Source organism: Hemitrygon akajei, chromosome 4, assembly GCF_048418815.1.
Source record: "Hemitrygon akajei chromosome 4, sHemAka1.3, whole genome shotgun sequence".
In the NCBI taxonomy this organism is placed as follows: domain Eukaryota; kingdom Metazoa; phylum Chordata; class Chondrichthyes; order Myliobatiformes; family Dasyatidae; genus Hemitrygon; species Hemitrygon akajei.
In genome coordinates this window covers 159952615-159974380 of record NC_133127.1, presented here as the reverse complement: position 1 = coordinate 159974380, position 21766 = coordinate 159952615, and the positions used below count along the sequence as shown (strand labels likewise).

General features: G+C 37.0%; 1 protein-coding gene across 7 annotated transcripts in view; it reads right to left on the bottom strand.

Annotated features, from left to right (window-relative positions):
• The window catches only part of cdk8 (cyclin dependent kinase 8), a 105987-nt gene that overhangs the window by 61922 nt on the left and 22299 nt on the right, over positions 1 to 21766 (bottom strand). For 4 of the 7 annotated variants that reach the window (XM_073043780.1, XM_073043781.1, XM_073043778.1 and 1 more), the window contains exons 2-4: positions 18959 to 19034; positions 12354 to 12464; positions 4796 to 4936 (exon numbers count right to left, since the gene is read on the bottom strand). In XM_073043780.1, coding sequence (XP_072899881.1) covers positions 4796 to 4936; positions 12354 to 12464; positions 18959 to 19034 — 328 coding nt within the window. The remainder of the gene's footprint in view (positions 1 to 4795; positions 4937 to 12353; positions 12465 to 18958; positions 19035 to 21766) is intronic. The other 3 variants (XM_073043782.1, XM_073043784.1, XM_073043783.1) reach the window with 3 other exon arrangements.

The following is a 21766-nucleotide window of genomic DNA, read 5'->3' as shown; positions in this document are numbered from 1 at the left end:
AGACATAAATAAGATTTGTATTCTCAAAATTTCACTTTTGAAAGCCTCCTACTTACCAAATACACCTCTGCCAGAAAAAAAGCCTGTCCCAATCCACACCTGTCAGATCATTTCTGACTACATCAAAATTAGCCTTCCTCCAATTTGGAATCTCAACCCACAGACCAGACCTATATTTTTGCACATTTACTTTGAAGCTAATGCATTGTGGTCACTAGATGCAAAGTGTTCCCCTACACAAATTTCTAACACCTGCCCTGTCTCATCTAACAGCAGATCCAGTATCGCACACTCTTTCATTGGAACCTCTATACACTGATGAAGGAAACTTCCCTGAACACATTTGACAAACTCTATCCCATCTAATTCTTTTACAGCATAGGATTCCCAGTCAATCTGTGGAAAGTTAAAATCATCTACTATAACAACCTTATGTTTTTTGCAAGAGTCTGCAATCTCTTTACAAATGTGTTCCTCTAGATCCCTAGGACTGTTGGGTGGTCTGTAATATAGCCCCATTAACACAGTCATACCTTCTTGAAGTGTCACCTAAATTAGAAGAAAGTTATACATTCAACCAAAAATAAAAGGCAAGATAATGAAATAGGTCCACATGGTCAAATTCATAACCAGCATTTCAACTTATACACAAGTGAACAGAATGGAACAGAATATAAATCATTCCACTATAAGTAAAAATTCTTTACTCTTCTAAATTCAGATTGTAAACAAACAGGTTAATCAACATATTTTGACAGTTGGCTATCACGTACACATTTGTAATTTATGATATTTTTCTGGAAAACTGATAATTCAAACAATTTTTCAGGTTTAGGAATTTCTTTCACAATTCACCCCATTCGGTCCTTCCCAATCTCAGTCTACGCAAGAAGAATATTCCTCAAGGAATTAAAGCTTTGTGATGCTTTATACCTTACAGTATAACACAACACCACAAATTAGCACAATATTCCAAGTGACTGTTTTACATACACAAAAAAAAACTCAAGAAACATTATGAGAACTCAGCAAAACAACTGACAATGTTGGCAAGGTAAAAGACTGGTCAGTGCAACCAATCAGAACACACAAAACACCAGAGAATCTCAGCAGGTCAGCAATGAATAAACAGTCAACGTTTCAGGCCAAGACCCTTCATCAGGAGTGAAAGCAAAGGGGTGGATGCCAGAATAAGATGGGGGTAGGAAAAGGAGAACAAACTAGAAGGTGATAGGTGAAACCAGGTAGGTGGAAGATGGGGGGATGAACTAAGAAGCTGGGAGGTGATGGGTAGAAAAGAAGGGCTGAAGAAGGAACCTGATAGGAGAGGAGAGTCAACCATGAATGAAGAGAAGAGGTGAGAGGGAATCCAGAGTGGGGAATTCAAGAAGAGGGAAGGGAGAGGGGGAAAGATTACTGGGTTATAGGAATCTATGTTCATGCCATCAGGCTACCCAGATGGAATGTGAGGTGTTGCTCCTCCAACCTGAAAGTGGCCTCATCTTGGCAGAAGAGGCAGCCATTGATCAACCTGTTGGAATGGGAATAGGGATTGGAATTGAAATTGTTGGCCACTGGGAAATTGTGCTTTTTGTGAATGGAGTAAAGGTGCTCGACAAAATGCACCCCGCGCCCCCCCCCCCCCCACAATCTTCACCAATGTAGAAGAGGCTGCATCGGGAGCACTGAGCACAGAAGACAGCCCCAACAGAAGTGCAGGTGAAGTGTTGTCTTACCTGGAAGGACTGATTGTGGCCCAAAATGGAAATGAGGGAAGAGGCTGAATGGGCAGGTGTGGCACTTCTGTTTGGAGGGATAAGTGCCAGGAGGAAGATTAATGGGGAAAATCAATCAGAATCAGGTTTAATGTCCCTGGCATATGCCGTGGAATTTGTTGTTTTGTGGCAGGAGTACGTTGAAATACACAGGAATATAAAAATACTTAAGTTACAATTCAAAATACAGTGAATTTCAATTAAATAGGACACATCAGGACCAGTACATTGTGGCCCAATTAAGCAGCTGTCCCAATTAGACAAAGTTTCATGGAAATAGTTAAAAAGGCATAAAAATGTCAAACTACTGTTTAACTGAGTGACAAATTATATATGTAAATGAAATACAAAACAAATTAAATGCTATCAATACCACTACAATACTATAAAACTGTATTAGTCCCTATTAGTTATTAACAGAGGAATTCATCCAGTGTACAATATCGCATTCTTTTGACTGACTGTAATGAACAAAATTAGTACAGACACCTACTGTAGATAATGGACTATCTTCATTCAATGCTATCAATGACTGCATCCTCCAAATCATCATTTTCATTGTAACATTCAAGATAATTGTCAATACCTTCAAATTCTTCATGAATCCTAACTTGTTAAAGTAGTGAAATAGTTTCACTTTCACTTCCTGCCATTTCTGGTATCTCCAAGTCTGAATGCTTGAAACCACAGTGAGCCAAACAGTTCAGAAGTGTCTCTCTGCTTATTTCACACCAACCATCAGCCACTGCTTTTGAACACAAACACACACAACTAATGCTATTTGAAACTGTTCATTCTAAGTAGAGTGTTGTGTCTAACAGCTACATAAGTGTATGCATCTGATGCTAGCTACTGTTTGACAACAACCTCTTGCCCCAATTAAGCGGCTTAGTGTCTCAAATAAACAAAGGGAATCCCAGCTATTTTCACAATCAGTTTCTGTTCTGTAAGAGTTGTCCCAAATAAGCAGCTGAGAGAATCATCCCTATGGAAAGCAGAGAGTGGGGAGGGCGAGGGTAAAGATGCGTTTGGTGTTACGAACCCACTGAAGATGGCAGAATTTGCGAAGAATGATGTGCAAGATGGGGAGGCTCTGGGGTGTCAGCTTAGGTCAACAGGAACTCAATCCCTGTAAAGCCAGCAGGGTTGAGTGCAGCTGTCCGAAAAATGGAAGAGATGCAGTTGAGGGCAGAATTAATGGTGAAGGGAAACCCCTTTCTTTGGAGGACAACGACACCTTTGATGTTCTGGAAAATGATGCCGGATGCAGTGGAGACAAATGTACTGAGAAAAGGAGATTTCTTTTTTTTTTGTTTTATTAACAGGAGACAGGGTGAGAAGAGGTATAGTCAGATATCCCTGGGAGTCAGTAGATTTATAAAATACATCGGTCTCCAAATAGATTTGTCTCCAAAAATGGAGACGGAGAGATTGAGAAAGGGAAAAAGAGGTGAAGTTGGACCAATACAGCCCAACCAATAGATTTATTTTCTAATCTTGGTTTCCAATTCCACCTGCTCCAATTATAAATAAGTGCCATTTTATATGTTTATCATTTCTCAGGTTTCAATATATCTGCAGAATCCATGGAGATATGGTTATTCTTATTATATTAAAATATTCTGTCTAGAACTGAAGTAAAAACAATCACCTTTTTCAGAAACCAATGAAATTCTATTTTAAATCTAGAACTCAAGGCATCAAATTTAATACTGCCCACTAAACTTATATTAGTATTTTTCAACTTAAGGTACAAATGATAAATTTGGACAACATCCCGATAACTTATTTTGTGACATTGCTATGCTAAAAAGATAAAAATGAATTAATATGTCAGATCTGTTACCTTCATCATATAAATAGGTTTTCATATTATGGTTAGAATGAAACATCAATTTCATTATAATAACTAATAAGTAATGTTGGTAACTGCAATGCATTCTACACTGGTTGACTTTGAAAGAGCAGGCGGCATCACAATTTTTTGGCACAGGAATTCTCTTTAAATTTTGTATTGATTATAAACTAACTCCTGGTCATACATATACACAACATAAAATGTTATATTTGATAAAATAATTCAGTTCACTACTAGAAAGAATGTAGACTGCACCAAATTGTTAATATGGCAAACAAAACCCCAAAATAAGCAAATTCAGCAGTATCAAATCATTCTGAAATGCCAGCTCTCTTTCAAGGAAAAAAATGAAATTATATTTATATTCTTTTCACTCTTCAGCTCTACAGCCAATGAAATATTTCTGAAGTGTAGTCAGCCTAACAATGCAGTAGCTTCAAACAGTAAAGGATAATAAAATCATCATGTAATATTAAGATTGAAGTCATAATTTCTACTTCTTTTAAATTGTTCCATTTATTTTAAACAACCTCGATGGTAATTGAAGCCTCACTTTAATATCTCATCTAAAAAGGTGGCACTTTCAGCTGTTCAGCACTTTCTCAGTATAGCACTGAAGTGTTAGCCAATGTAGCCACATGGCAGACCTCTGCAGTTTATTATTAAATGTGTAGAGGCAAGAAAACTAAAATCTTTTAAAAAAACTTGTTCGTTTGAACTCACAATGTTTAATTAGATTTTATCTAAATTTAACAGAAACTATTCTCCCTATTTCATCTTTCTTTTTGAAATGAGTCTTACATAATTACATATTATTTGTTCAACTGGGGGATATATTGCTTTCTTCATAGGAGAAAACACAATGAAAAGTGCAATGAGTGAGGCAAAAAAAAGTGAGTTATGGAAGAAATTGGAGATGAAAAAGGAAGAATAATCCCTTTTTTTAAATAACAGCTGTATACATAGTATGAAGAAATATAGGGCAAGGTACAAAACAATTCCAACACGTTATTCAGCATTTACTCCAGCTAAAGCCTTATTGCATCATTGCAATTAAGACGTCCAATCTGGAACTAAAGCAGCTAGCAATGAAAGTAGCTTTTATCTTTCAGTAACTATTCAAGCAGTTATTCCTTTCAAGTACCCTCAGTAAATCACTCACCAGATCTCTGTGTAACACCCAGTTAGCATGCAGGTAGTGAATGCCATCTAGAATCTGATATAATAGGGACTTCACCATCCCTCGAGGTAATTGAACTGGTTTCTTGTTTGCTTTAGAAGCTCTGTGAAATTTGATTATGTGCTGAAAGAAGAAATTAATAAACGGAGAGTCAGAGACTGGGTCCAGATTATTAGTGATCTGCATTCCAGAGACTAAATTCTTGGCTGTGAAGTGGCACATTTAAACTCTTTTACCTTCTCATTCTCAGCTCTCAATTGAAAATATTTTTCATGCATCCCCCTACCACCCCACTTACCTCTCCCAACAAGTCTACATACATCAAAAATTATTTCTATGTGAATCAACCTTGGTTGAAGTCCTATCAAGGAAGGTTAAGCCTTGACTAAAATGTGTGTACAGATGAAAGAATGCACCATTAGAAAATGTCTGTGTTGCTCTGCTCCTAAAAGTGTATAGGGAAAATATAGAAATTTAGGGGTTACATTTAAAATACATTTTGATCAGTACTGATTATCACATTGTGATTCAAAGGTTGAATGAGTAAATGCTTAGGCAAATCGTGTAATAAAGCACATTCAGAGGAAATAGGTCCTATAATGTAACAATGGTAGACACTGGAATGATGTGCAAAAGATTTGTTCAAATTTGTTGATATCTAGAAGCACAATGCCTAAGGATATTTTTTATATAAATAACACCTTAATCTGGAAAACAGATTGTTGCGCACAAGCAGCAGCACCTAATGATGCAAATCTCTTTCTGCCAAATGAAACCAACAACACACAAATGAATACATTTGAAAATATGAACAAAATGTCATGTAAACAATAATAGTGAAAAATAGCAAAGGATCATAAAGGCAGCAGGGACATGAGAAAGACTGTTCTAGACATTCCCCAGACATCCTGCTTTCAACAGCTCCATTGGAAGCTGTTCCAATGGGAAGGCTCCACCTGAACTGTGATGGGACCTGGATCCTAGAGAATCTCATAACTAGGGCTATGGATGGGACTTTAAACTACATAGTCGGAGGGTGGGTTCAACAGATTTTGGAGATGCAAGGATAAAGTAAAAGAGAAAGTGTGGATAAAGTAAAAGCAAAAGACAAAAGTAAGAGTGGAGTGAAGAAAAGTCAAGTGCAAAAGAGAAAAAGATTACAAGATTTTAAAAGCACAATGAGTATAGGGGCACTTTATTTGAATGGCCACAGTATTTGAAACAAGGTCAGGGAACTTGAGGCTCAAATTAGTAAAAAGGGGTATGATTTAGTGGCCATTACAGAGATGTGGTTGCAGGGTGGAGAGGATTGGGAATTAAATATCCAAGGATATCAGGTAATACTTAAGGATAGGCAGGAAGGTAAGGGAGGTGGGGTAACGCTCTTAATTAATGAAAAGATCAGGGCGATAGTGAAAGACAATACAAGATCTAAGGAGCAGAATGTTGAATTCATTTGGGTAGAGATTAGAAATAGTAAAGGGAAAAAATCACTGGTGGGAGCTGTCTATTGACCACTGAATAATAACATTACAGTGGCAGAGGCAATAAACAAAGAAATATCTGAGGCATGTAAGAATGGAACAGCAGTTATCATGGGGGACTTTAACTTGCACATAGACTGGGCGAATCAAGTTGGTTGAGGCAGTCTTGAGGAGGATTTCATAGACTAAATCTGTCAGGGCTTTCTTGAACAGCGTGTTACTGAACCTTCAAGGGAATGTGCCATCTTAGATATGGTCCTGTGAAATGAGACAGATAAAATTAGTGATCTTGAAGTTAGGGATCCTCTTGGAAAGAGTAATGACAGTATGATTGAGTTTCTCATACAAATGGAGGGTGCAATAGTTTGATCTAAAACCAGTGTATTATGCCTAAACAATGGAGACTACAATGGGATGAGGGAGGATTTGGCTAGTATAGACTGGGAACACAGGTTATAGGGTGGGACAGTTGAGGAACAGTACAAGACTTACAAAGAGATTTTTCACAGTGCTCAACAAAAGTATATTCCAGTTAAAAGCAAGGACAGTAAGGGTGGGGAGAGCCCCAGCCTTGAATAACTAAGAAAATAAAGGAAGGTATCAAATTAAAAGCTCGTGCATACAAAGTCGCCAAGTGTAGTGGGAAATTAGAAGATTGGGAAAACTTTAAAAAGTAACAAAGAACCAATAAGCGAGCAAAAAATAAAGACAAGATAGATTATGAAAATAAACTAGCCCAAATTAAAAAACGAATAGTAGAAGTTTCTATAATTATATAAAGTGGAAAAGGGTGGCTAAAGTTGGAGGACAAGAAGGGGGAATTCACATTGGATAATGAGGAAATGGGTGAAGCTTTGAATGACTATTTTGTGTCAGTCTTCACAGTGAAGGACACATCTAACATGCCAAAGAGAGATGTTATGGATGCGATGAGAGGTGAGGACCTCAATACAATAGCTATCACTAAAGAGGTACTGCTGAGCAAACTTGTGGGCCTGAAGATATACAAGTCCTGATGGAATGCATCCCAGGGTACTGAAAGAAGTGGCAGAAGTTATAGTAGAAGCTTTGGTGATAATTTACCAAAATTCTCTAAACTCTGGGCAGGTCCCAGTGGATTGGAAGACAGCGAATGTCATGCCACAGTTCAAAAAAGGATGTAGGCAGAAGGCAGATAATTATAGGCCAGTTACTTTAACATTTCTAGTTGGGAAAATGCTTGAAGCTATTATTAAAGAAGAAATAGCGAGACATCTGGAAAGAAATGGATCCGTCAGGCAGACACAGTATGGATTCAGCAAAAGCAGATCCTGTTTTGACAAACTTATTGGAGTTCTTTGAGGATATAACAAGTGCAGTGGATAGAGGAGAGCAGATGGACATTATTTACTAGGATTTCCAGGTGATGTTCAATAAGATGATGCATAAAACACTTATCCACAAGATAAGGATGCATAGAGTTGGGGGTAATGTATTAGCATGGCTAGAGGATTAGTTAACTAACAGAAAGTAGAGAGTTGGGATACATGGCTATTACTCTGGTTGGCAATTAGTGGTGAGCGATGTGCCACAGGGATTGGTGCTAGGTGCACAACAGTTCACGATATACATTAATGATCTGAAAGAGGAATCAGAGTGTAGTGTATCTAAGCTTTCTGTTGACACTAAATTAAGTGGAAAAGCCAATTGTGCAGAAGATACGGAGAGCCTGCAGAGGGATATAGACAGGTTAAGTGAGTGGGTAAGGGTCTGGCAGATGGAGTACAATGTTGAGAAATGCATGATCATACACTTTGGAAAGAAAAATTGAAGGTCAGATTATTATTTAAATGGTAAAAAAATTACAGCATGCTGCTGTGCAGAGGGACTTGGAAGTGTTTGTGCATGAATCACAAAAGGTTGGTTTACAGATGTAGCAGGCTATCAAGAAGGCAAATGGAATGTTGGCCTTCATTGCTAGAGGGATTGAATTTAAGAGCAGGAAAGTTTTGCTACAACTGTATAGGATACTGGTGAGACTGTATCTGGAGTACTGCATGCAGTTCTGGTCTCCTCACTTGAGGAAGGATAGACTGGCTTTGGAGACAGTGCAGAGGAGGTTCACCAGGTTGATTCCAGAGATGAGGGGGTTAGACTATGAAGAGAGATTGAGTCGCCTGGTACTGTACTCACTGGAACTCAGAAGAATGAGAGGAGATCTTTTAGAAACATAAAATTATGAAAGGGGTAGATAAGATAGAGGCAGGAAAGTTGTTTCTACTGGTAGGTGAGACTAGAACTAGGGGACATATCCTCAAGATTCAGCGGTGTAGATTTAGGATGGAGAAGAGGAGGATCTGTTTTTCCCAGAGAGTGGTGAATGTGTGGAATTCTCTGCCCAATGAAGCTTGGAGGCAACCTCAGTAAATATATTTAAGACAAGGATGGATAGATTGTTGCATAGTCGGGGTATTAAGGGTTATGGGGAAAAAGCGAGTAGGTGGAGGTGAGTCCACGGCCAGATCAGCGATGATCTTCTTGAATGGCAGAGCGGGCTCAACAGGCCAAATGGCCGACTCCTGCTCCTATTCCTTATGTTTTAATGTAAGAAAGAAGTTGTGAAATGTAATGACAGCAGTTGAAATGTTATTGAAGAAAGCCTGCAAGTGAACCAAGAACAGGTAGTTTGTCCAGAGCATACACATTTCCAAGATTGTTAAATCAAGTTGAACAGGAAGCTTTGCAGTAAGATTTTAAGACCTGCGCTCAAAACTTGCAATGAACTATCATACAGAAATCACCATACACCTGAATGGCAAAGGGCCTCTTACAATAAAGAGTTGGTTGGAAGAAAAAAAATCAGAACAAAAAAAAGTTATCACAGAAAACCAAAAATTACATTGCCAACTGTAGTTTCACTCCATCTTCATTGCTAAAGTTTCACTTTATTAAGATACTGTGTTTATTTTGTAGAATACATCTTGTGCAACTTACATGAAAATTCAGCAAACTGTTTCTAAAGCTTTTCAATCACAATAGTGTTTCTAATACAATTAAATTCTAACAACATTCAAAATCAGTCCTTTAAAAAAAACTGAATTAGTAATCTAAAGCATAAAGGGAAATTAACTTGTCAATTACAAATAATTCAGCACGTTTTTAAATGTGTGTCAGTACGGTGTGCATGAAACCACTGGATTAACATGAAACCCCATCTAGTTTATCAACATTAGTTTGTGCAGGAAATCCTGACCTGGTCCAGCCCAAATGTGATTCCAGACACAAGCAATATAATTGGCTGAACTCTTCTTTGAAATGGCCAAGTGCATTAAGTCATTAACTTTAAGATTTCTGAATTTCTGCTATAGTGAACACATATGCCTTCAAACGAACCAAATGAGGCTAATTTTTTAAACAAGAAAAATCAATAATAGGCAATATTTTATTTTGACTTGCATTTTGCCAAAGATGGATAAGTCTGCAATTTGATTACTGTATGAAAATGGTAAAAAAGTTTTAATAGAACATGTGTTCAATATGTTTTTTTAAAATTACACAAATTTGCATAATGTACAACTAGAATTACTAAAATATAAAGGCGTCTGATAACCCCAATGTAATTTATCATTGCAGATGATTAAATGCTTGTGAGTGACATTCATAATGATAGTTAACTAAATATTTTATTCTACTAATATATTATATAAATTATAATTAAAAACATTTAGAAAATTTATTTTTACATACTGACAGGAACACAGATTATTCAGAGACAAGTGCAAAATAAATAATGAAATAAAACATGCATTTTTAAATAAAAAATGTAGACTGTCAGATACTACACAAAGTCTTTCACAATTTTACAGTTAGTGAAATTAATCTTTCTCAGCAAGAAGCAGAGTTATGGGTTTAAATGTTATATTTGATATATACTAACAAATGCCTACATAATCACCATCACTTTCCAAAGAAAGAGTGTCAAAAGCTGAAAAGAAATAAATGGCCTTTCATCATTCTGCATTCACTATCTTAGTTCACCTACAAGGAACTACATGTAAATTTATAATGATACAAGTGATGTTTTATTCTTAATGAACAGGTTTCAGTGCTGAAATAGATGGATAAACTGCATGGACAAAAACATATCAAATGAAATCCTAATGTGGAAAGGCAGCGATTTTGTTTAAAAGTTAAGAGTTTAAAAGGTTTTGCTATTCAGAATCCTGGTTTTGTACATGAAAGACAGTACGCAGAATCAGCAAGTAATTAGGAAGGCAGATAGTATAGTAGCCTTTGCCACATGAAGATCTGAGCACATAAATGAAGACATCTTGGCCCATTATAGTGAGACTGCATCTGGAATATTGTGTACTTAAAAGAAAAATGCACTTAATTAGAAGGAATGCAGCAAAGATTAAGTTGAACAAGTCTGTACTCTCAAGTGGAGAGGAATAATAGACAATTCTTACTGAAATATATAAAATTCATATAAGGTTTAACATGGTAACTGCAGAGTTGATGTTTTTCCTCAATGGACAGTTTAGCACTGCGGAATCATAGCATAGTAATGAGCATGAGACTATTACAGCTCAGGGCATTCCATAGTTCAGAGTTCAATCCTGGCGCCACTCTGTAAAGCGCCACTATACTTCTTCCCCGTAGAATGCGAGGGTTTCCTCCCACAGTACAAAGGCACACTGGGTAGGTTAATTGGTCATTGTAAATTATCCCATGATCAGGTTAGGGTTAATCAGGTTTGTCAGGGGTTGCTGGGCTGCATGGCTCAAAGACTGGAAGAGTCTACTCCACTCTGTATCAAAATAAGAGATGGGTCCTGCAGGAGAGTTTGATTGAAATTTCCTCACTTTGGCAGCAATTCTTTGGAATCTCAGTCCAGATATACTTTGCAACTGTGTGTTCACAAAAAGATTGTTGTGAACATTCATTTGCAAAGTATGTTTGAAGCGAAGATTCCAAAGATCCATAGCAGGGATCAATGGAAATTTAGTGATATAAATTTAGTATATTAGAGTATAGTACTGAATGGTAGGGTCAGCATGAGCAGACAACTGGCTTACACCTACTTCTATTTCTTATCTAGAATCATCTCAAAAGTCAAATTGATCTTTTATGAAATCTTGAAGACTCCCACCAGAATATCTACTTCTACTGAACACAGGCCAGGAATTATTCTTTTTTGAAAGATGTGACGCTTTTCCTGAAAAATGGAATCTATTATACTGTTAACTGTTACAGAAAGTTCAGATACCGGAATGAATAGAATTCTACTGTATTGAATAATGCAGGGTATATTTTGATAACAATCTTTTCAACATCTGCAAATTTGTAAATAAACTACTAAACTAGCATTTATTACACAAATTCTTATGCAAGTCAATGTTGATTAAAAAGAGCAGAAAAACATTTTCTAAGAACATTGTCATTAAAAAAAACAACAGTAATTTTCACAATTTGTATTTAAAACACTAATATAAATTTAATTGTCAGATAAAATAAGGCAAGATAAAACCAATAAATTATTCTTGCCAAACAACCAGGCGTGTTTGATGAAAACAAGCAAATTTTGTCATTTTATTAATTACCATTCATGCCATTCTTAAAAATTGTGAAAATAACTCATACAATAATATTTCAGATACTGAAATATACATTTCAGCATATCATTCTTTAGCCAGAGGGTGGTGAAGTTGTGGAATGTGTTATTACAGGCAGCTGTGGAGGCCTATATTTAAGGCGGAGATTGACAGGTTTTTGATTGGCCACGGGATCAAAGGTTACAGGGAGAAGGCCAGGGAGTGGGGCTGAGGAAGGGAATAAAATGATCAGCCTGATTGAATGGTGGAGCAGACTCGATGGGCCAAATGGCCTAATTCTGCTCCTATGTCTTACGGTCTTGTATCATTCCTAATTTGATTTAACTATCTATTTTAAAAGATTTGTTACACATTTCTTTTGTAACTAAATGCAACAGCAGAAATACTTCAAGTTCAATAAGTATAAGCAATAAAGTAATATATTACACAAAGCATATTTTCATCCAAAAGGGTAGACCTTACCCAGAGGTCATGTTCAGCATAGTCAAATAAAAGCCACACTTTCCTGTCTGCATGTGACAAAAATACTTTCTGAAGTGCAATGACATTTGGGTGTTTCAACTCCCGCAGCAACTGTGAGAAAAAAAAGACATGTACTACATTAGAATTATAATTGACCTTTTAATTCAAATTAAGTTCAATCCTTTAGAAATTTTACAACTTTTAAGTCAGGTAGTTTTATAATCATGCCACACATCAACTTCGCAGTCACATGCATATTTCTTTCACATCAAAATGATTAAAAGGGAAAAGGAAAAAGCTGTTATAAAATATGAAGTCTTTCTAAGACAACAACAAATATTACAAGCTGCATGCAAAATAATCTAAAAAAATACACATCACTAAACCTTTAGCTGTGAATTTTCCAAAGCAATCCAACTGTCTGGTCATTTACAGCCTTTAACCATATAACCAATTGTCTTGAATAGCATCCACACTTCAGGTGCAATTTGAAATTATACATTCCACAAAGCTGGTCTTTATTTATCTATTTATTTATTGGGATACAGTGCGGAGAAGGCCCTTTGAGCCGTGCTGCCCAGCAATCCCCCAATTTAATCCCTGAACAATTTACAATGACCAATTAACCTACCAACCAGTATGCCTTTGGACTGTAGGAGGAAACTGGTGCACCCGGTGGAAAACCAGGCTATCACAGGGAGAATGTACCAACTCCTCACAGGCAACAGCAGTAATTGAACCTGGGTTGCTTGTACTGTAGAGCATTGTGCTAACAACTACACTGCCGTGCTACCCTAATGGAGAAGTACAACTCCATGGTCAATCTTCTAGTGATAATATGTAGATGCTGCACCTTTGTCATTAAAACTGGGTATTCATACTATATATACACAATTTCTCCTAATTAAAGCACATACTGCATTTAGTGTTTTCAGGTCTGTACACCTTCCACACTATGAATTATGGACTGGAACTTACACAATTTAAAGAGATTAACATTAGGAATACAACATATAGATTCACAGATGAATGAACAATGTTGAGATTTGTTGAAACTGACTGTGTGTGGGAGTTGTCTCCTTAAACCAACATTATGCCAAGATGGCACTGTATTTGCAGTAAGTAACTTGCCTTCCCATGAACCTTAATGTCATCAGCAAACTTTTATTTAAGACACCAATAACTATTTTGACTAACCAATGTTCCTGCATTGATCTGCAAGGTACTGTATTTTACAGCCTGACAACTTTAAAATGAAATGTGTTAAGTCAACACTTTATTTTCAGTATACCAATATTCTATCTTTACAAGTGTGTTGTTCAGTTGCAGGAACTCACGTGCAGTAAATCGGTAAAACTCTGATAAACCACCATCTTCCAAAATTCAGTGGTACCAGTCTGCTGCATTTTCAGAACTACTGGTTATTACTCCCATTAATACCCCAACATTTCTTTAATAAAAAGCTTCAGATTAGTGCAATTAATTTTCTAATGGCCCTGTGAGTTTAAAAGGAGCACTGGAACTGTGTCCCTGTTAAGTTAAAATGGGGGATGAGAAACAGGGCCTCGGTGAGTTTAACGGGAGTGCTGGAAACAGAACTTCACGAGCTAGTTGATGAAACATCAGAATTTCCAAACATTTGAATAATGAATTATTAGGAGATTTACTCTATGTGCTACATTAGTAGCATCGTAGTTAAGTTATAAAACTAGTAACACAGAAACCTATGCTAACAATCCAGAGACACAAGTTCAAAGCCCCCACTGACACCTGCATTGGCTTATTATTGTCACATGTACCAAAGTACAGTGAAAAGCTTGACCTCAATGCTGTTCATACAGATCAATTCATTACACAGTATATCAAGGCAGTAGGAGGTAAAACAATAACTGAATGCAGAATAAAGTACAACTACAGAGGGAGTGCAGGGAAGATGGACAACAGGTGCAATTTGAATTTGGAATTTTAATAAAGCCCACATACAATTTAATAATTTCCTGAGAGTAAATTTATTGATGACAGATTCCTCAAACACAGTCACTGGCCACATCTTGTCCCACCAAAAGGTCAGATCCACCAGGAGGCAACAGTGCAGGATTTGGCTAAACACAGAATTATACTGTGCAACATCCAGCTGTCCAGCACAAAATCTTGATGTTTCAGCGTCTGGCTCACTGAATGATGTATACCATGCTCCTTTTCAATTCACTGTTCTGGTTCCTGCATTCTCTTTAAACTTTACAGATTCAATGGAAATAATTTTTAAAGTGAAAAGTAAGAGTGCTAATAGACATAACAGACACTGGTCCAAAGAAACTGCCAGTCTGGCACCAAAGTCCCAATACTGCAGAATGCCATACCACATTTGTAAAGGGTACAGTTGTATTATGTACTTTTCAAGAACAGCAGGATTATCATGGGGGAAAAAAGCAGGTTGAAGAATAAGTCAATCAAAGCTCTTTAAAAGTTTTGATGAAACAGGTACACAAAAGATTCTGTCCATGAGAAAATGTAAACTAGTGTGCCCGTGAAATAGCAAAATTTGGTTCTATAACAGGAGAAACAAGAGCCATGAGGTACCACCAATCTTGTCACTGGTTAACACCATATTCCACAATACAACAATATTTATGATGCCTACAGCTTGTTACTTTCCGGTTTTTTTAATTGCAAAGCTATAAAATGGATCATAAAAATAACTGCACTACAATTAAAACAAGTTGAAAAGTTGCTCGATAAACCCTGCTAACAGCAACCACATTAACAATATTTCACAATTATGCTATCTTACATGTATACAACATCAATTCCAGGGTAAAATGACATAAGCAATATCGCAAGGAAAAAAAGACTGCAAGGAAATGTATTCTTGTGCTTCATTTCTGTAACTTTCTTTTGCATCTACTTCAGCAAGTTTGGACATTTACACCTTTGATCACCTGACAAGCGGACTCCAGGAAATGACAACATTGACCCCCATTTCCAGTCAGAAGATAGCTGGATTGGGAGAGCAACTTCCCAATTGTCCAATATCCGCTTCTCAACTGTCCCCTTGCTGATGAATTTTATCCCTTACTGTTCAGACAGACGTACTTTATTGCTCTTAAGGGAAATTGGGTTTCGTTACAGCCACACCAACCAAGAATAGTGAAGAAATATAGCAATATAAAACCATAAATAATTAAATAAAAATAAGTTAATCATGCCAAGTGGAAATAAGTCCAGGGCCAGCCTATTGGCTCAAGATATCTGACACTCCGAGGGAGGAGTTGTAAAGTTTGATAGCCACAGGTGGGAGACAGAATTTTTCAGTCTTCAAGTTGTTGGGAGATTCCACCATTCAGCGATCCAAGTGCAGTGAATTTTTTGATACTGCTGGACAAGTAATTAGCAAGAGGACTCCAGCTGAATAAGATCCAGCCTGGGCGGGGGAAAAGGGTATGACCACAAGTGCCAGTTGGTGAAAAGTGTTCAAAATGCCAGTCAACAAGGCCTAAATATTTGCTACAAATGAATAGGTGAAGACTTATATTTTTTCTTTTACTTGTTCTTAGTTTTCAAACTCTCATTGTGATTGACACAGAAATGCAGGTAACAGTTCTCATTTGTCACCTTTAATGGGGTATGGAGAAAATCTTGCCCCAAAAAGAACACGGTCAGAAATGTCCACCAAGGGTTTCCAAGCAAACTTGAAATGTAGCACATCATTAGCAGCACATTTGTCAAAGCACCCACAGGGATCCAAATTGAGTCAAGAATTTGAGGCTACATCCACACTACGCCGGATAAATCTGTAACCGAAGCTTTTTCTCTTCATTTTTTCCCTCCATCCACACTAAAACGGCATTTTCATCTCCTGAAACCAGAGCTTTTCAAAAATGCTTTCCAAAGTGGATATTTTTGAAAACGATACTCGGGAAGATCAGTGTGGACGGGGTAACTGGAGACTTTCGAAAACGCTATCAGACAGCAGCGCGCTATTTCATTGTTTTCTTGAACACAACCTAACAATTTCAGAACAGACGGCAACGAGACTGAAGCCAGAAGAGTTAGAAATGTATTCACCGAATACTTTGACCCATAACTTACTGAATAAATAAGTATACTGTACTCACTTTGCCCTGTTTTCTGTCCTTGCTCATATGAAGGTGGTTTACCTATTTATGCAAGTACTTCTCTGACAGTAGATGTGTAACAGCCTAATGTAACATTGTATGGAAATACAAGATAACACTGATGCAGACATGTTTTATACATTTAACAAGGTGCTTTATTAATGCAACAGAGTTAGTCAGTTTTTCAATGTTCGTCGTCAGCCAGGTCAATCTGTCCGTGAACTCCCTGTCGGTTGCCGCTGTACACTCCAGTATTTGTTTTTTGTTTATTTTTAAGTTCTCCTGAGCGAGAACCAACAGCTGTCCATCGTTTTAAGTTTTTCTAGTCTGTAACTACACAAACACGCACTTTTACAGCGAGATTCGACGCCAAACATGTCGCTTGTTTTCGGTAGATGTGTCCTGTGCATGCGCAGCAGGAGGAGATTCGCTGAAATCTTCGTTTCAGTGTGGATAGAGATATTTTCAAAAACGACGTGTGGACGCCTATCGTTTTTACGCGAAACCAGCATTTTCAAAATTATCCGGTCTAGTGTGGATGTAGCCTGAGTCCCTGACCTTAATCACAAACATCACATATGACAGACATCACACTTGGAACAACCTGGCCCAATGTTATGCAAAAACAAATCAAAATATGTGGAACAAATTTAATTACTCTGAATGGGAATAGAAGGTTGTGAATTTTAAAGCACCTTTCACAACCTAAGATGTCGCAACACACTCCAGAATAAAATTGTTAAACTGAAATGAAATGTACCAGTAAATCTGACAAAAAAATCTTTCAAGTTGAAATGAGAAATTTCACACACACAGCAATATGATAATGTCCAGTAACTATTTTATAACAGTCGAGATAAATAATTGCCAGCAAACTGGGGGGGGGGGGGGGGGGGAGGAGGAGTAAACACTTCTCATATTCAAATAGTGCTAAGATTTCCACAATGGTCTCTTGAGGAAGATTCGTCATGACATCTAATACCTTCACAAACTTCTATCGATGTGTGGTGCTGAGTATATTAACTGGCGTATTACAGCCTGGTATGGAAACACCAATGCCCTTGAAAAGAAAATCCTTCAAAAAGTAGTGGATACAGCCCAGTCCACCACAATTAAAGCTCTCCCCACCATTGAGCACATCTACACAAAGCATTATCACAGGAAAGCAGCATCCATCATCGGGACCCCACCCAGGTCATGCTCTCTTCTCGCTGCTGCCATCAGGAAGGTGGTACAGGAGCCTCAGGACTCACACCACCAGGTTCAGTAACAGTTAGTACCCCACAACCACCAGGCTCTCGAACCAAGGGGGATAACTTCACTCAACTTCATTTGCCTCATCACTGAAATGCCCCCACAACCAACTTTTGTTTTTAAAAAGTGTTCACTTTCAAGGACTGTTCATCTCATTCTTGATATTTATTATATTGCTTTTTTCTTTTGTATTTGTAGTTTGTTGTCTTTCACACACTAGCTGAATGCCCAAGTTGGTGCAGTCTTTCATTAATTCAATATATTATTCCATTATGGACTTATTGAATATGCCCGCAAGAAAATGTATCTCTGGGTTCTATATGACGACATATATGCATTTTGATAATAAAGTGACTTTGAACTGGGGGACCCTGGGTTTAACATCTCATTTAATGCAGCACCATCACCATCCTAGATTAAATGGTTCTTGGAGTGGGAAATAAACTCTAATGCTATTGCTGTGAGAAGCTAACAACAGCTGTTTAGTTAGATTATGTCTGAGAACTATATACAGAAAGATCTCAAAAACAGCATTGAGAAAATAACTAATTCAACTGGACCTTTGCACTGCTGCATTAACCTAATTCGGCACTTAGAAATAACCATCTCAGGAAATTCCTTTAGTTAAATGTGCAAACAGACATCTGTTGAATTCAAGTCAAATCAATTTAAAGAACAAACTGTAGCAAGCTTAAATAAGCATGTGTTAACAGAAATAAACTGTCAGAAACTCAAGATTACTTTAACCTGATTAATAATCATGGAACAGCAAACAGAATGTGCTAATGTTCATACTTACTTTTATTCAGAATAATAAGTAATCCAACTTGATGTTTTCTAGGATTGTTTTCCATCTTTCAAGTTTTGTGGCAGCAGTGAGTTATCAGGACAAATTCCAACTGTACTCTTATGTCCTCGCTCACAAAACAGGACACAGAGCTTAACTACTCTCTTCATAAATGCCCATTAATTATTAGGAAATTCTATGTCCAGTATGCATTCTATATTCATATGCTATTGCTGTGGTCCATGGACCAATTACTTGTTTGCATCCCGAACAATTTCTGGCAATGCAGTGTTATTGAACTATATTTATTCATGTCAAAATTTTATTTTCATTCTGATATTTATTAATAATTTCATTAATTTTTCAAGGGATATTTAGCCGCAACCAGATGAAATATCATTTTGCCACAGCATTTCCTTTAAAAAATAAAAACTATGGTGTTTACTTACTGCTATTTCTCTGCAAGCAGACATAGAAATTCCAGTACCCTCTATTTGTTTTAAAGCGTAGTCTTTGTCATCTTTCCTATGCAAAACAAAAATAAAAAAAACAATTATTGCAAAAAGGGGTTTTTTTGTTGGCAAGAACTCAGAAAAGAATTCTTGTATCCTTATTAAAAACTTTTATCAATCAGAAAGCTACAATTTCCTGCATTTGACTTTTGTTTTTAAAAAGTGTTCATGTGAGCAATGTACATAACCACATATGTAAATTTTGAACCACATTTGATTATTGTCTACTCAACATCTGAATTTCACCCTTAGCTATGAAATAAAGCTGAGATTACTGGGCACATTGTATGTTGAAAAATGGCAATTTTTTCAATTTGTATGCCAGGCTAATCTTTGCTGTCTTAATTTACAATCCTTAACAGAAATATTTAGAACTAAGTGTGGGACACAGCACCTCACCAGATTTCTTTCTGTGATATCTTCACATCAAGAATAAATAATCATGCATTGTAATACTAAAAAGGATAGATTAGTTCAAAATTATTTTGGAAATTGAAACCACAAGACAAGGAAGTAAAATCACAGAGCTCCAAGTTTCTACTCCAGTATTGGGACACAATTAATACTTTCTGCACCTAAGCTTAAGTGTAAGTGGTCGAATATTTTGGACAGGTCATCATATCATTTATAGTGCATTGGTCAATTAAATTACTCCTCAATCGTACTAGCAGGAATATGAACCTCCACTACAGAACTCCACGATGAATGCTATAGAAAAGTACAGTAAGGACACAAAGAAGCTGCATCTCTCAGGAGTGTCAGCACATCCATGTTCATGAGTGGTAATCCAAGAAATAAAATTTCTCATACATACATGCTATTGTCATTTTACCAGCCAAAATCCAGGAGTTTTTTTATGACATCACATATTATATTGTAACAGATATTACATACTAAGATAAAGACAAAAAGTATATATATGTGGGAATATGTCCATTCATCGAGTCTCTTTCTATGATAGAATCTTATTTCCATTTTTCTAGGCTGCCTCTTTCACAGGTTAATATATTTTCTTTATTTCCTGTTCCTTTTAATATTTAAAAAAAGATCAGCAAGATCATCTGCTTTGAACTAGAGCAATGTAACTAAAGAGTACAATAGCATCTTTGCAAAAGTCACTGCTTTCCCTCTTCTGCTGATTGAAAAAGATATCACTGAAATGAGTAAGTTCCAAATCTGATCATGAAACAATAAGAAAAGGCAGAGCGACAGTTCCATGATAGTCTCCAGAATAGCTTCTCTTGGTAACACTGGGCAGACAAATGCATGCACAGAACCATGCATATGTCCTTTATATTATAGAACTCCTGCTGCAACTTGAAATAGTTGAGTCAGAATAATGCTGATAAATAGCACCCCAATAATTGTTCAAACATTTGATGAAATAAGGAACACAAACCAGTGCAGCACCACAAACATATTAAGAAACCAGATCCTGAAATCCACAGAAAGAGCCCACTTCATTGATAATAATGTATGCGATCTAGTCATAAAAGACTAAAACAATACTGTTTAGATTCCTAAAAAGTTTTATTGCTATTCTTAAACCATGGTGTTGCAAGTTTCTGTGAAACTTTTTTATAAATTAGCAGAAGCACGTAAGCAAAATTGTTTAGCTTGGTAGTGCAATTACATCAAAGACAATTACAATAAATGCCATTAGAGGACACTCCTGTTTTAAAAATCTGTCCTCACACTACATAATTTCAAGATGGAAAGGATATCTTAAATCGCATTTGTTGTGCTTAAAACATTCTTACTTTATGCCACATTAAAAAATAGCATTGTTCGTACATTTGGAAATTTTCTCAGTGCAACCTGCACCTACCCACTGCTACGTCACTAATATTCTAAGCTGGTTCTTCACTAGATGATACAAAGACTCTAGAATTAGACTGCTACCTGTAATCTGTGACACACTGGGTATTCTTTTAATACGGTCACACAAACTGGTGAACACTCTTGGATTTTGAGATATTTGGTTTCTTTAATAAAGTCTTTGCTGTTGCCAAATCATAAATACCTATTGTGCTTACAATATAAATCTCCAATTAAAAATTGGCAACTTATTAACAGTTGGGAGAAATAGAAGATTTTAGGGAATGATAGTATTGAATGCTGAGCTGTCATCAATGAAGAGCATTCTGATTTATGCATCTTCGCTGTCCAGCTGTTCTACAGTTGTGAAGAGCCAATAAGATAGCATCCGTGGTTAACCTGTTGTGACAACAGGCGAATTGAAGCAGATTCAAATTGCCTCAGGTAGAAGTTGATATACATTTCATCAACAGTCTCTCAAGGCACTTCATCGTGGTGGGTGTAAGTGCTACTGTGTTATAGTCATTGAGTCAGATTTCTACATTCTTCTTAGGCACTGGTATAAATGAAGCCTACCTGAAGCAGTTGGGTACCTCAGACTGCTGAAGCGAGAGGTTAAAGATATCAGTGAACAATCCAGCCAGTTGAGCAATACAAGTCTTTAGTACTCAGCCAGGTACCCTGTCTGGACTGGCTGCTTTCCATGGGTTCACCCTCCTGAAGGATGCTCTCGTCAGCCTCAGAGCTTGAAATCACAGGGTCATCGGGTGCTGTGGGAGTTAGTGAAGGTGCATCATGTTTTGATGGTCAAAGCGAGCATAGAAGGCACCGAGCTCATCTGAGAGTAAAGTCTTACTGTCACCTATGTTACTTGGTTTTACTTTGTAGGAGATGATAGCATTCAAACTCTGCCACAGCAATCAGGCA